Here is a 14,550-nt window from a genome sequence, read left to right on the forward strand (position 1 = left end):
ACCCAAAATCATGAGGTTGCAAAGCAAGCTTCTTAACTACTCAGCTATATCTGTACTTATATAAATGTTGTTATCTTAATTCATAAATAAAAATTTTTAGTTCAAACCGTCCTGTACTATATATTTCAAGCAGAAATATGGACATGATGGCAGTAAGAGATTAAGTTGTTTGAAATACAATGTAGGTGGAATTATTAAAGCATTCTCAGCTCTCTTTAGAGGCTAATTAGTTTCAAAATAATTAATATTTTATTTACAGTAACTTAACTCCAATATTTAGATATTCAATGAATTTATATTTTTGCGTTGAAGTTTCATGTATAAGTGTGTATGTGTGTCATGTGCAAACGTGTATGCATGCATGTGTGTGCATGTGATGGAACTATGCTAACAGTTTTTCATCATAGCCATTGGATTCAACCTTGAAGTCTACACTTAGCTAGTTTGTTTACTGTAGAAGAGAAACAGTAGTTCTGACAACGGCAGCATAGTGAGAGAAGGATGAGGGGTGGCCCACTCTAGGTGATACTTTTATGAGGGAAGCACTTTTGGATCTGCTGTATAAGCCTGCATAAGCTTGGCATTTAGGAGAGTAGCAAACTCAAGGACTGCCCCAGACAACACTCACTAACTGCGTCACTGTCTGGTAATTTATATCTCATCTTCTTTGCCCACTTAATCCTAGGAGGGTTGTGGGAGCAAAGTCCTCAAACACACCTTCCATTGGATCCTGTTTGAAGCAACCATCTCCAACTGATCCAAGCTGGATGCTCAACTGAGCTCATAGATTTTATCCAACCATCTTGCTCATGGTCTACCCCTGAGTCTCCTATATTATAAATATACAAATTTGATAAAAACATGCTGTTTCAACATAGTGCCAATGGCTGCTTACATTGAGTTTTCTTTACAGATGTAGGGCTGAAAGGCTTCTATATGTCATTTGGCAATTTCCCATTTACTGTACAGCCAGTCAAGCCCTTTTAATACATTAAGCCCATAGAAAAATGCAATTAAACCAGTAAGAAAGTGCTTTATTTACTGTGATAATACCTTAATGAAAGAGATGAACATCACATTTACTTTTCTAGAAATAAATATACTCTTGCTATCATGCAGGATGAAGCAGTTATGTATCATGAGCTGTGAATGTGTTTTAAAAATGTTTAATGAGAAAAAAAATATATAACTATTTTGAATGGTTAAGAGAGGTTAGCAAGGGATATTCTCTCCTATATAAATATCTGTTATTACACTCTCTTTCGTCTACATCTAATTTAGCCATATCCAATAATTAATTGCAGTATATGTATCTACATTCAGGGGATACTTACACTATTTATCCATATTTAGTGGCTGATTTCCACTAATAACTTCAGCTGTTCTGATGTTGTTTTTTTATGTGTGTCTGTAGGAAATTTCACCGAGTGCAACGCTACTCATTCCTGCAAGCGAGAGATGCAGCAGACAGCTTGCTTGAAGATGATGAAGATGATCCACCCCTTGATCCTAATCCTAACTTCAGTCATATTGAAATGACTGAAGACCAAACCGACTCAGTTGAAGGAGGGGGAGGTAGAGTAAATTACTTTTTCCATCATTCTAAGCTTCTGTCAACCAATTTCATTTCGGTACCAAACACCAGGCTTATTTGTCCAGTTATTTGTCTGCTTTCTTCTTTTATCTTTTGGCAAATTACCTTTTATTTGGTTGCTATCATCACTGTCATTGGTATGATTATTACTATTAAAGTGGCAAGCTGGTAGAATCGTTAGCACGCTGGGAAAAAATGCTTAGCAGTATTTCGTCCGTCCTTACATTCTGAGTTCAAATTTCACCGAGGTCAACTTTGCTTTCATCCGTTTGGGGTCAGTAAAATAAGTACCAATTGAGCACTGGGTTTGATGTAATCAACTAGTCCCCGCCCCAAAATTTTTCAGGCCTTGTGCCTATAACAGAAAAGATTCTTATTATTAATTTTTAATATTATTATTATTATTATTATTATTATTATTATTATTATGTACCAGTCAAGCACTGGAGTCAATACAGATGACTATCTCCCTCTCCCAAAATTTCAGGCCTTATGCCTATAGTCGAAAGGATTAATAATAATAATAATAATAATGCCCAGATGCAATACCAGGCAGTGGCTCTCATGGCTTCTGATCTTAATTGATTGGGAGTGTTATCATGTACATTGTTTTGTCTTGGTATAAAAAGATGGGCTACAGCAAATATTCTGCTCAATACCACAGATTTGTTTGTCAGTTGTTTGACCTTAACCAGTTGAGCATGTCCCTTGGTGGCTGACGATATGTGCATCTCTGATCATGAGCAGAAGTAGTGGAGGAGCATCATAGCCATGTGTTGAGAGGACTTCTTTGGGGTTTGAATAATTCACCTTTAGAAACATGGGTGTTTTGCTCAACATCCTTAAACAAACCTTATTCAGAGACCTTTTGAGCGGGATGGACTACTCGACCTGAAGAAAATTCTAACTGGGCCCTACCTGCAAAGTCATGCGCTGTTTATCTTTATATGAGATCACCATGTTGCGCATATATGGCTGTGATGCATGTGCCTGATGTACCCTTATCAGACGGGTAGTCATGGTGGGTATATTGGGCTTCGTATATTTTACCCCAGTGTCATTTTGATGGCATGCACTGCTCTCTCACTTAATAATAATAATAAAAGGTGGCAAACTAGCAGAATTATTTTTTGTGTTTGACAAAATGCTTAATAGCATTTCATTCATCTTTACATTTTGAGTTCAAATTCCATTCTTCCAGGGTCAATAAAATAAGTACCACTTGAATATTGGGATCAATATAATTATCTAGCCACCTCTTGCCAAAATTCAGGCTTTGTGTATGTAGTAGAAAAGATTATTATTATTACCACAAAGCAAAGGATTGGCAGAATCATTAGAGCATTGAAAAAAATGCCCTGTGTATCTCTTTATTCAATCCCTCTGAGATTAACTTTATTCCATTCTTTCAGTGTTGATAAATTAAAGTACCAGTCAAGTACTGAGCTAAATGTAATCTCTTCCCTTCAAAATTAGAAATCATTATTATTATTAAATGAAGGTGGTGAGCTGGCAGACACATCAGCATGCTGGGCGAAATGCTTAGTGGTATTTCGTCTGTCTTTATGTTCTGAGTTCAAATTCTGCCGAGGTCGACTTTGCCTTTCATCCTTTTGAGGTCGATAAATTAAGTACCAGTTGCATACTGGGGTCGATCTAATCAACTGGCCCCCTTCCCCAAAAAATTTGGGTTCTTGTGCCTAGAGTAGAAAAGATTATTATTATTAAATGCTTTCTACTGGCAAATTTGTCAAAAGGTATATAGCAAAAATGGTTAGAGTGAATGAAACTAATCTAAGTACATACTTGTTGATTGTGGAACAACATTTGGGAGCAGACTTGTGCCTTTCGTAGTCAGAATGGTCCTAGATCTATGGAATTCCTTCACTGGTCCTAGTTGGCAATGTTCCTGGACCAGTATTGCTTACATCATCCAGCTATTTGTATATATTGTATGCTTTTCATCTCATTTTGATTCGTTGTAATTTTTTTCTCTCCTCTCCTGGTTTCTTTATATAAACCTCAACACAAATTGTAACAAGTCTCTCTTTACATTCTCAGCGAAGACCAAACTGGTATTTTATCTCTTCAGTTACAAAAATAAAGTACCAGTCAAACGCTGGTGTTGATATAAATGACTATATCATTCTCCATTCTCTGGCAAATGTTAAAATCCTCATCATTATTATTATTAAGGTGGTGAGCAGGCAAAATCGTTAGCACACTGGGCAAAATGTTTAGCAGCATTTCATCTGTCTTCGTGTTCTGAATTCAAATTCTGCCATGGTTGACTTTGCCTTTCATCCTTTCTGGGTTGATAAAATAAGTACCAGTTGTACACTGGGTCGTTGTAATCAACTTCTCTCTCTCTTAAAATTACTGGTCTTGTGCCAAAATCTGAAACCATTATTATTATTATTAAGGCAGCAAGCTGGCAGAATCATTAGCACAAGAAACAAAATGCCTAGCAGCATTTCTTCCAGTTCTTTACATTTGGAGCTCAAATCCTGTCAAAGCTGACTTTGCCTTTCATCCTTTAGGGGGTCAATAAGTACTCGTTGAATAGTAGGGTCATGGTAATCATCTTGCCTGTTCCACAAAATTTCAGGCCTCCCCTAAAATGTGCCAAAATTTGAGACTATTATGATTGTCACTGTTACTGTTAAACCCCAGGTCATTATTGATCAATCAGACATAAAATTAATAATGTTTCAGCAATGACTACACTAGCCTTTTGTATAATCATGAATTGCATAGTTAAGTATGTCTCTTATTGTGGGCTTGAATGGAGATTTAGTTGCTATTTCGATCAGTCTGGTTACTAGTTGGCTTTAGTGGAATAAGGACTTTAAATCTGTTTATAAAATATTTGAAACAGCCAGCATTATACTGGGACACTAGACAGATAAATGCATACATCATGGTTTGTAGCTGGGTGTATAAAACCTTTAAGTATTATTTTGTATCTTTCTTATAGTACAGACACACAGTACATATTCCTGTATCAATGTTTAGTAGAAAGTGGGTTATACATCTTTAGATTGTATACCTGACTTTCTACTATAAAATTGAAGAAATAGACGGAACGCTGAACTCCAGACTAAACAACTTAAACAACATTTATTTACTTGGTAAAACATACATATCTTTTAGTTATACATCTTTAGAGGTGAGAATAACGAGCTGTCGAGTATAAGACCGAAAGATGTAGAGACAGCTTTAAACACACGTCCATGCTCAATCGCTGGCCAGCGAGAAAGAGAATGAATTGAGCGGGAAACGCTTGCTTGTTTAATTCTATGCATGCGTAAGACTACGCATGCGCAGGCGTTACTACAAATGTATATCAAATGTTGTTATTCCTTTATATAAAACAGACAAATGAACACTGTTGCATGTGTGTGTGTGTTATAGTAGTAAAATAATGAAAATGGAGAACTTTTACAATGCAAAAAGTGGTAGTTTAGTAACCTTTACATTGCAGACACAAAGGCCCATAATCAGAAGTGAATGGAATAAAGAAATGCAAGTCTTTGAGTGTTGAGTATTGTACAAGCTGGTGCACAACACTTAACATGACTAGATTTATATGGACTCACATTTGTTATTTTACTTCTGTATCACAACGCTTCAAGCAAACTACAATGCTCTTCATATATATTATCATATATTATATGTTGTTATATTATACTATACTATATTTATATATGTGAATTTAGTGTACAGGTAAGTGTTTACAAGGAATTAGTTCTCATCCCTATTCATCATATCCCTTCAGGCAATAAGAGAAATGACTTTGAGAATTACTATATACTGATGGTTTCATTCTTATAGTAGAATCTGTAGTAGAATTGTAAAAGAAATTCCAAGAGTGAAAGCAAAACATGGAATGAAAGAGGCTCAAAGTTAACTTAGCAAAGACCACAGTTCTGGTAAGCAGGAAAACAGACAGGACTCTACTTAACTTCAGGAAAGTGGCATCACTCAGTATATAGTAATGGCGTAGGCAAAAATCTCATACAATGTACTGAGTGCAATCTTTGGACACACAAGAGGTGCAGTGAAATCACAGGAAGCCTAATGAAGAAAGTAGACTTTGTTGCCACAATGCAGGAGCCATGAACACTAAGAGCATGCAAGAAATAGATTTTCTTGAATGCCCAGGAGGTTCTTAAAGGCAGTAGATAATTTCTGTTACCTAATTGACCTAATTTGCAATGGAGGAAGATGTTGTGAAAGCACAGTTACTAAAATAAGAACAGGATGGAGAAAGTTCAGATAGCTATTACCTTTTTTGGTACCAAAAGGTCTCTTTCTCAGAAGGGAAAGGCAGATTGTATGATGCTTGCATATGAACAGCCATCTGCATGGTAGTTGATGTGGGCCCTGAATGTAGAGGACATGCAAATACTAGAAAGAGAAAAAATAGTTATGCTCCATTGGATGTGAAGTATCAATATGCATGTATGATAAAAGTGCAAATGTGATGAGAGAAAATTGGACATAGGAATCAGATGTAGTGTGCAAGAGTGAAGACCTTGTTGGTATAGTCATGTGAATCAAAGGGATCCGTAGATAAAAAAAAATGGTCAGGAACCACTGGTCTAGACAGAAGTGAGGTCCTAAAAGCATTCTGTTTGTGTCTATACATTCACTTAATCCTGCTCCTGACAACGCCATTATGCCCATCTCTTAATCTCTCTCTTCCTTCTTCACTTCCAAAGGGTCACCCCTCCCCCAGTGTTAGATTCCTCATTCTTCATAACAATACAGCTTTATTTAAAAAATGTTCTGCAAACTGTCCTCTGGATTTTAAATGACAGCATTAAATGTTTGCTTTGCTTTACAATATTCATTTTCTTTTCCATTAGATTTCTTTATTATTAGTAAAATATTATCTAATTAACAAATCAATTATTTAATAAAGCCTTCCAGTCACTCAATCAGTTGGTTTGCCTGTCCTTGTCATTGTGAAAAAAACCTGAGGCAAATGATGAGGTCACAAATGGTGATAAAAGGATTGACTGATTAATTAATCAAATCGTTAGTTAAGCAATCAATTTGTTTACATATTTTTTGTTACTATGTTTTTCTTTACAGTTTATCATAAAACTACTCTCTCTCTCTTTCAAGTAATATTTCCTCTCTGCTTCTTTCTATTTACAGGCTTAGTCAATCCAGTTCTAGTGATGATGCCAGGCAGGCGTTCACAGTCCAATTTAACTGATCCTCACGCTTTGCGCTGTTAAACCAGAAATTCAAATCTCACACCACTTATTTTTATTTTTCTATATATTTTTTTTTGTTTTTGGGGGGGTACCTAATTTTCAGGCCAGTCCACCAGATGGCAGTATGTGTACAGTGTACATAACCTTTACTGTTTCTTTTTTTTTTGTTTCATTACTGTTATTGTTAACTAATTTGTTGTCATATATTTATTTTCTAAATGATGGATATAATTGTCTATGTAGTCACCTACTGATGGATATGTCTGAACACAAAATATCAGTCAAGCATGTAACCCTTTATCATACACAACTGAAATAAATTAAATTATTCATATTGAAGAATGTGTTTGTATATATATATATATATATATATATATATATATATATATATATAAATGTATTTATAATGTATGCATATATGTGTATGTACATGTATGAGTGTATGAATATATATACATACATATGTATGTGTGCATATATATAGAAATATTAGAATGTATACATATACAAATGTATGAATGTGTATATGCACACGATTATTTATCTTCTTTGTCTTTCACTGTACCTATTTGTTTGGTTATTATTGATTTATCTATCTATGTATCTACATATCTATCTATATAATTGGCCAACTAGGAATTTGTCTGGCTTGTAGTGTGTCAGTCTATCTGAGAGTCTAACTGTCTGTTAAAGATGTTATTTTAGAGGGATGTGGAAGAAGTATATTTACATTCTTGGTTATGTCAACTACATTCACCATAAAATACTCACTATATACCTGCAATGTACATGTGTATTACATATTACATTATAAGTGTATATATATATATATATATATATATATATATATATATATATATATACGTTTATGTAAATACACACATCTATTTATACTATATATATATCATATTATATATATACATTATATATATATATATATATTAAATATATATATATACACATATATACATATATATACACACATACACACACATATATAATATATATATGTATACACACACACACACACACACACAATCCCTTCTTATATAAGAGTGACACGGTGAACTATCAGCTTGAAACAAATGCAGGAATCCAACTCCATCTAGTGAGTATTTCAACACCTAAAGAAACACATTTGGGATTTAGAGAACATATTTCTCTTTAAATTATTTTAGTGAAGGCAGTCATGTTTTACTCCATTTTAAATTAAAACACAAAATTTATAATAATAACAACAATAATGGTGAGTTTTCCAGTTAATCGTAGCACATTACCCATGTTTGTGACTTTACAACATGATGTGTAACTGTATTCGTTGATTTATTTTATTTCATGGCTGCAAGTATGGCTCTGTGGTTTTGATCTCTGCTTTGTAACTACATAGAGATAGGTTCAATTTCTCTGCACAACATTTTAGGCAAGTGTCTTCTGTCATAGCTTTGGATCATCTGAAACAGTGCAAGTGAAATCTGCAGAGGAGCCATTTTTGTCCTTGCGTGCCATTGAGTCTATTATTACAATGATTTGAGCTAAATCACTGGCCTGCAGATAACTTCCTTCCTTCCTCCTCTGATTAATTCATTAAAATTTAGTCTCTTTTTCCCGTTTTTTTTTTCTTTCTAATCTTAGGAAAGAAACATAGGAATGTTGTTTCTGTTTAGTTAATACAATAATTACTTCCCATACAATTAACAACATTGTTAGTTTTGGAATGCATTTTAATATCATTTTAGGTTTTGACCAGTTTGATCTTTGATACTCATTAAGTGTCTCATGCCAAGATGTACACAATATCATACCAAACTGGATTTGAGCACAGAATCTGTAGTAGGTCACTGACACATATAGATAATGTTACAAGTTTAAGTTATTCAATATTAGTAGATATATAGTTTAGATATATAGTTTCCATATTTAACTCTAATCCATATTTAACTCTAATCCTGACAATGAAACTAACTAAGACATATGTAAATGCTACAAAAATCTGTTTTATCAATAATGATGGTTGTTAATTAGTCTGAAAAAATTATTACATTAACAATCAGATCTTTTAGATCATCAATTCTTAGTGTTTGTTTCCAGAATTTTCTGACTAACGGTGTTTTTTTTTAGTTATATTTAGTTATATTTTTGTTATTAAGTATTAAGATGGATACTAAGTATTAAGATGGATTCTGTAATTAGTTTCTTTGTTACACACAAAATAAGGATGTTTACCTTCTGTCTATATTTCTCTTGCATGTTGTGGGAGTATTGTATGTTACAATGGCAGCTTGTTATAGATGGTAAGCCACTGAGAAAATATTTAATGTAAAAGTTGATAACTTCATGAAGATTGTAATGATCATGTTCATTATTGAATTTGTATCAGTCAGGAGTTTAGTGAGAGGCTTCAAGGTTTGTAGTTTGTCGGTGAGAGAGTGAATTCTTAACTTTTATGCTATATATTATATATACACACATATATATTTTATAAACACATATACACATACATACAAATATATATGCATACATATAACTATAAATGTATGTTAATAAGTGTATATATATATATATATATATATATATAAATTGGAAGACAGAAATTTGGTAGAACAAACAGGAGAAATAAAACTCAGTGTATGAATACGTAGAATTTTTTTACTTTTAATCAGCAAAAAGTTACAAAATTAACTCGGAGGCCAAGAAGGCATTTATCAAAAGTTTGTGTCTATGTGTGCATGTGTATAGATATATACGCATGCGTGTATAATATACACATGTTAGTGAAGTGCATGTATATTAATGTATATATAATGTATGTTCTGAAACCTATTAAATTGTTGGGGCACAACTGTAAACTTCCATCCTTATATAGTTTTACAAAAAGAAGTCAAGTGGTTTGAAATGTCTCTCGCAACAAGCTGTCATCTACAGCCAAGTTTGTAAGTATGAAATAGAAAACTAAATTGATAAAAGTGATGTTTATACCTTTTTTCATGTTCTATGATAGTCTCCAGGAAGCAGAAGACTTAAGTAGTGCTCCAATGATGTAATGGGTTGCAAAACATCCTTATTATTATTATTATTATTATTATTATTATTATTGAAATAAATAAATCACATTTTCTTTTCTTTGTAACCAAACAATTGTAAAAAAAAAATTAAATTAAAAAAATATTATTATTGCTGCTGCTGTTGTTATTATGATTAACTGCTTCATATGTCTCTACTGCACTACCCAATACACATTTGTGTCACTGAAATGCATGCAGTATTGTCTATGGAGGGTATTGAAATGTATTTGTATACTTTATTAGTTTTGCTTTGTGTTTGTTGTTCCTGGTGTTATTTTAGAGTTTCACCTGTTGTATAGAGTATATGTAATGAGTGATTTGTTACTTCGTTGTGTGGTGTTTCATGTTTTGTATTACTGAGATAAATAGTGAGAATCATATGAGTTGTGTTTTAGTGTCCAGATGGTGATTATATAGAATGTTTTATGTAAGGCATGTTATGTTATTGGGTGATGTTTGGTTGTGGTGTGGAAAATAGCCTGAACAAGGAAGATGATAACAACTAGGACAACAACAACAACAACACAGATCACAACAGATTTACCACTGCCATTGACAACACCACCAACAAGTAATAGTAATAGTAATTGTGCTAGCAGAATTACTAATGAAAATAATAGGTAAAAGTGGTGTGATAGTAGTAATATAATGATAACTTAGCCAATTTTTTTTTAAATGGCAATAATTAACATGTGACATGTTTGGGCCATTAGCAACTAATCCCACTAAGTATGCTTCATGAAGAGAGTGAAAATTGGTTTTTGGAAACCCTGTGGGTGGAAAAACAAGAATCTGCAAAGGTAAGAGGAACTCAGAAGAGTCAATGGCCATCCAAAAATGGGTGGACAGAACTCATTAGCCTTAGTCAGCAGTCTGTGAAGGAGAAGGAACACTCTGATTAAAAAACTGGGGTCGATATGGTTCCTTAGTTACCTGGGGTACAATCTGGTGACACTCTGTCAGTGGCCAACAGTTTCTTCCCTTGGATGAAAGCAGAAGAGCTACAAGTCAAGAGCTAGCTCTCGAGTAATGGTCAGATGAGGACAAAGACCATCCAACATCACCTGTTTCCCAGTGGAAATCATGGACATCATACAAACAGCAATGACAATATTTATATACTTATTTATTTGTTATTTGTTTATTTTATCATATTGTTTTGTTTTTTGTTAATGTAAAAAAAAATTTTTATTGTTGTTGCTGCTGTTATTATCATTATTATTGTCATCGAATAATAATAATAATAATAATAATAATAATAATAATAATAATAATAATAATAATAATAATGGGGAGCATTGGGCATGATAAAAAATCATATGAACAGAAATGTAAAAGCTATACGTGGATCCTCAACACTACACACTGTCCAAAAAATAGCCCTGCTAGGAACAAGCCCACATCCTACACAAGAGACAATAATATAACCTAAATAAAACAACTCACAAATACAAGACACACTCTATACAACATTTACCTAGTGAAATAAATTCCCACCAACAAGCCAAGAAACCAAAGCATTACACACTCAATACACAATAATAATAAATGCCCTGATGCAGTACCAGGCAGTGGCTTTCATAGCTTCTGATCTTAACTGATTGGAAATGCTATCATGTACATTGTTTTGTCTTGGTATAAAAGATGGGCTAAAGCAAATATTCTACTCAATACCACATGTTTGCTTGTCAATTGTTTGACCTTAACCAGTTGAGCATGTCTCTTAGTGGCTGACGATATGTGGATCTCTGATCATGAGATGAAGTAGTAGTGGGGAGCATCATAGCCATGTGTTGAGAAGAATTCTTTGGGGTTTGAATAATTCACTTCTGGAAACATGGGTGTTTCATCATCCTTAAAACAAACCTCATTCAGGGACTTTTTGAGCAGGATGGGCTACTCAATCTGAAGAAAATTCTTAATGGGCCCCACCTGCAAGATCATACACTGTTTATCTTGATATAAGATCACCATGTTGCACACACATATGGTTGTCAGACGGGTTGTCATGATGGGTATATTGGGCTTCGTATATTTGTACCTCAGTGTCACTCAATAATAATAATAATTTGTTAGTCATTGGAATGTGGCCATGTTAAAGGCAGAAGGTAAAAAAAAAATTGCAGGAAGATATAGTTTAAGGCTAGCAAGCTCCTTACTGTTGGTAAAATTTCTCCTATATGTAAACATAAAATTCTTCACTAATAAAATGACTGAAATTAGGAATAAACATATTTTTGTTGACTGTAATGTTTGTCTTGTAACAGAAGTCAAAGTTTCAAATACTCACAAATTAATAGTCACACTTTTATTATATTCAATTAGTAATTTACATTTGTTTCCTTAGCCTCTGAATATGTGCCTTTATTGTATGCTATTAAGTATTGTTAAATCATGGTGATGTTATATTGATAGGAAAGAGTAAACTGATGCTGTTTTGTTTAGATTAGTTGTTAGTTCCTTCATTACAAATTAGATAAACTGTAAATGTTGCATGACTGAAATTCATATCATTTACAATTCATTTCAAAGGGCACAGAAGTAACTTACTGCAAAGGCTAGTATTAAATAACTTTTCTGATATTTAGCTGATGGAAGTTGTTTGATGAGAAATGGTTATGTGATCTGGTAATTTTGGTTGATATCACTATTTGTGTAAAGATATATTTAATATGTTCAGACATGATAAAACCATTCACTGCAGAGATAGTCATGGAAGAAAATAGACATAAGTATTTTTTTCAAAGAAGTAAATGGAAAGTATGTGTATCTTTCTTCTTATTCAGTTGCAGTTTAGAAAATGTGCAATCTTGACCAAATGCAAAGAATTTGAAAAACTGAGAACTTTGTGTTTAGTGAAAGTAGCATTTTTAAAAGAGTCTTAATACAAACAGGAATTTATTTTCAAAAACATGACAAAATACTTTCATATCACAACCAAGTTAGGAACTGTGTTTGCTAATTCCAGAAAAAATAAAACTACACATCTAAGAAGTAAATGCTGGAGAGCATCAGATTGAATATCACAAAGTATCAGTTCTGGCTCTACTCACTCTGAGTTCAAGTTGTGTTTTTTTCATCCTTTGAAGCATAAACAAACATTTTTATTTATGCTATGAAAAACTTAGCAGCTGGATTATATATATTATCCCTCTACAGTAGGATCTCAAAAAAAGACTTGTTGCTTTAAGTGAAAAAGCATTAGAGATGCATTCAACTAAGATTCAACACCTTAATAATGTGTCATTGTCTTATTCACCAACATAATGTAGACATTCAAAGAGACTGAAAGATCTCAAAATAGAATATTGTGAATATATTATACCATTTTGAAGTTTGGTAGTGAAGCAAGTACTTCTATAAAATGAGAGATGAAGTGAGATTCTTCATGAATGTTGAAGGCATTCTTTTAATGAAAATAAATGAGTGAAAATGGTTATGTGATCTGGTAATTTTGATCAATATCACTAGCCACATAAATGATCTAAGTTTATAATTACAAGAACCAAATCATCTTATTAACTCTATTATTACTAACATCATGAGTTTGGAATCAATGCTGCAACTGATTATAACTCAAATGGAAAAAAAAAACTGTCTGGTATATTTTCCAGTACCAAAAGAAGAGAAACCAAAATCAAATCAAATCAATAGTGGAATATGCTATATGCTGCAGACTGTTTCGATCATGGGGATCAATTTCAAAAGAAATATTGAGATTTACAAAATCATAAGCTAAATCTACAAATATATGAAATTTCTTTTGATGTGAAGCCAGAGGATGCCCATGATTCCTTGCAACTTGAATTAATTCATTTTCAATCAGATAATACTTTGATATCCATATTTAATAGGTAATCTATTTTGGAATTTTATAAATTCAATATAGATATTGGAAACTATCCGCTTTTGAAGAATCATGGTGTGAAAATTGCCTCACTGTTTTCTACTACTTACCAATGTAAACAGTTACTATATGAACCTTTCTTTTACTTGTTTCAATCATTGGACTCTGGCCATGCTGGGGCACCATTTTGAAAGGCTTAGACAAAGAAATCACCTCTAGTACTTATTTTTTTAAAATCTGGTATTTATTCTCTTGGTGTCTTTTGTCAAACTACTAAGGTACAGGATGCAAACAAACCAACACCAGTTTTTAAGTGGTGAGGGATAAATACATGAAAACACACACACACATATGATGAGCTTCCACACAGATTCCATCTAGCAAATTCCCTCAGAAGTATTGGTCAGCCTGGAGCTATAGTAGAAGCCACTGGCCCAAGATGTAAGCAGTAGGAATTAATCTGAAATCACAGTTGCAATGCAAGCTTCTTAGTCACAAAGCCATGATGGGAACATTAACTAAGAATTTCTGCATTATCATTTTCTAATCTGACATTAGTAAGTTTTCCAAAGCGAAAGTAAAATTAACCTTCTTGTAAAGAAACAACATAAGGTTACAACATTACTATGTGACATCTTTCAAAACATACTATGTGACATCTTTGGTGCCATGAAATTTAAGCATTATAATCAGCTGCTTAATATCATATATTTTTAATTAATGGGATTAGTAGGATTGCTGGTAAACTCATACTTGTAAAATGAAACACAAAGATCCTTATAGATTTGTAGTGTGACCATGGATCTAAAAAGGTTCTCC

General features: G+C 33.1%; 1 protein-coding gene and 1 long non-coding RNA gene across 7 annotated transcripts in view; one reads left to right on the plus strand and one right to left on the minus strand.

The window, feature by feature from the left end:
- Window positions 1-9,995, plus strand: part of LOC106878084 (VPS10 domain-containing receptor SorCS3) — a 1,080,069-nt gene extending 1,070,074 nt beyond the window's left edge. For 3 of the 4 annotated variants that reach the window (XM_089362577.1, XM_052972785.2, XM_089362578.1), the window contains 2 exons: window positions 1,415-1,575; window positions 6,761-9,995. In XM_089362577.1, the coding sequence (XP_089218703.1) occupies window positions 1,415-1,539 (125 nt within the window). In that variant the 3' untranslated portion in view covers window positions 1,540-1,575; window positions 6,761-9,995. The remainder of the gene's footprint in view (window positions 1-1,414; window positions 1,576-6,760) is intronic. The other variant, XM_089362576.1, reaches the window with a different exon arrangement.
- The window catches only part of LOC149132659 (uncharacterized), a 65,861-nt gene that overhangs the window by 6,677 nt on the left and 44,634 nt on the right, over window positions 1-14,550 (minus strand). For 2 of the 3 annotated variants that reach the window (XR_016244264.1, XR_016244265.1), the window contains exon 2: window positions 5,884-6,004. This is a non-coding gene — a long non-coding RNA (uncharacterized LOC149132659). The remainder of the gene's footprint in view (window positions 1-5,883; window positions 6,005-14,550) is intronic. The other variant, XR_016244266.1, reaches the window with a different exon arrangement.

Source organism: Octopus bimaculoides, chromosome 14 (assembly GCF_046866305.1).
Source record: "Octopus bimaculoides isolate indiv1 chromosome 14, ASM4686630v1, whole genome shotgun sequence".
Classification (NCBI taxonomy): domain Eukaryota; kingdom Metazoa; phylum Mollusca; class Cephalopoda; order Octopoda; family Octopodidae; genus Octopus; species Octopus bimaculoides.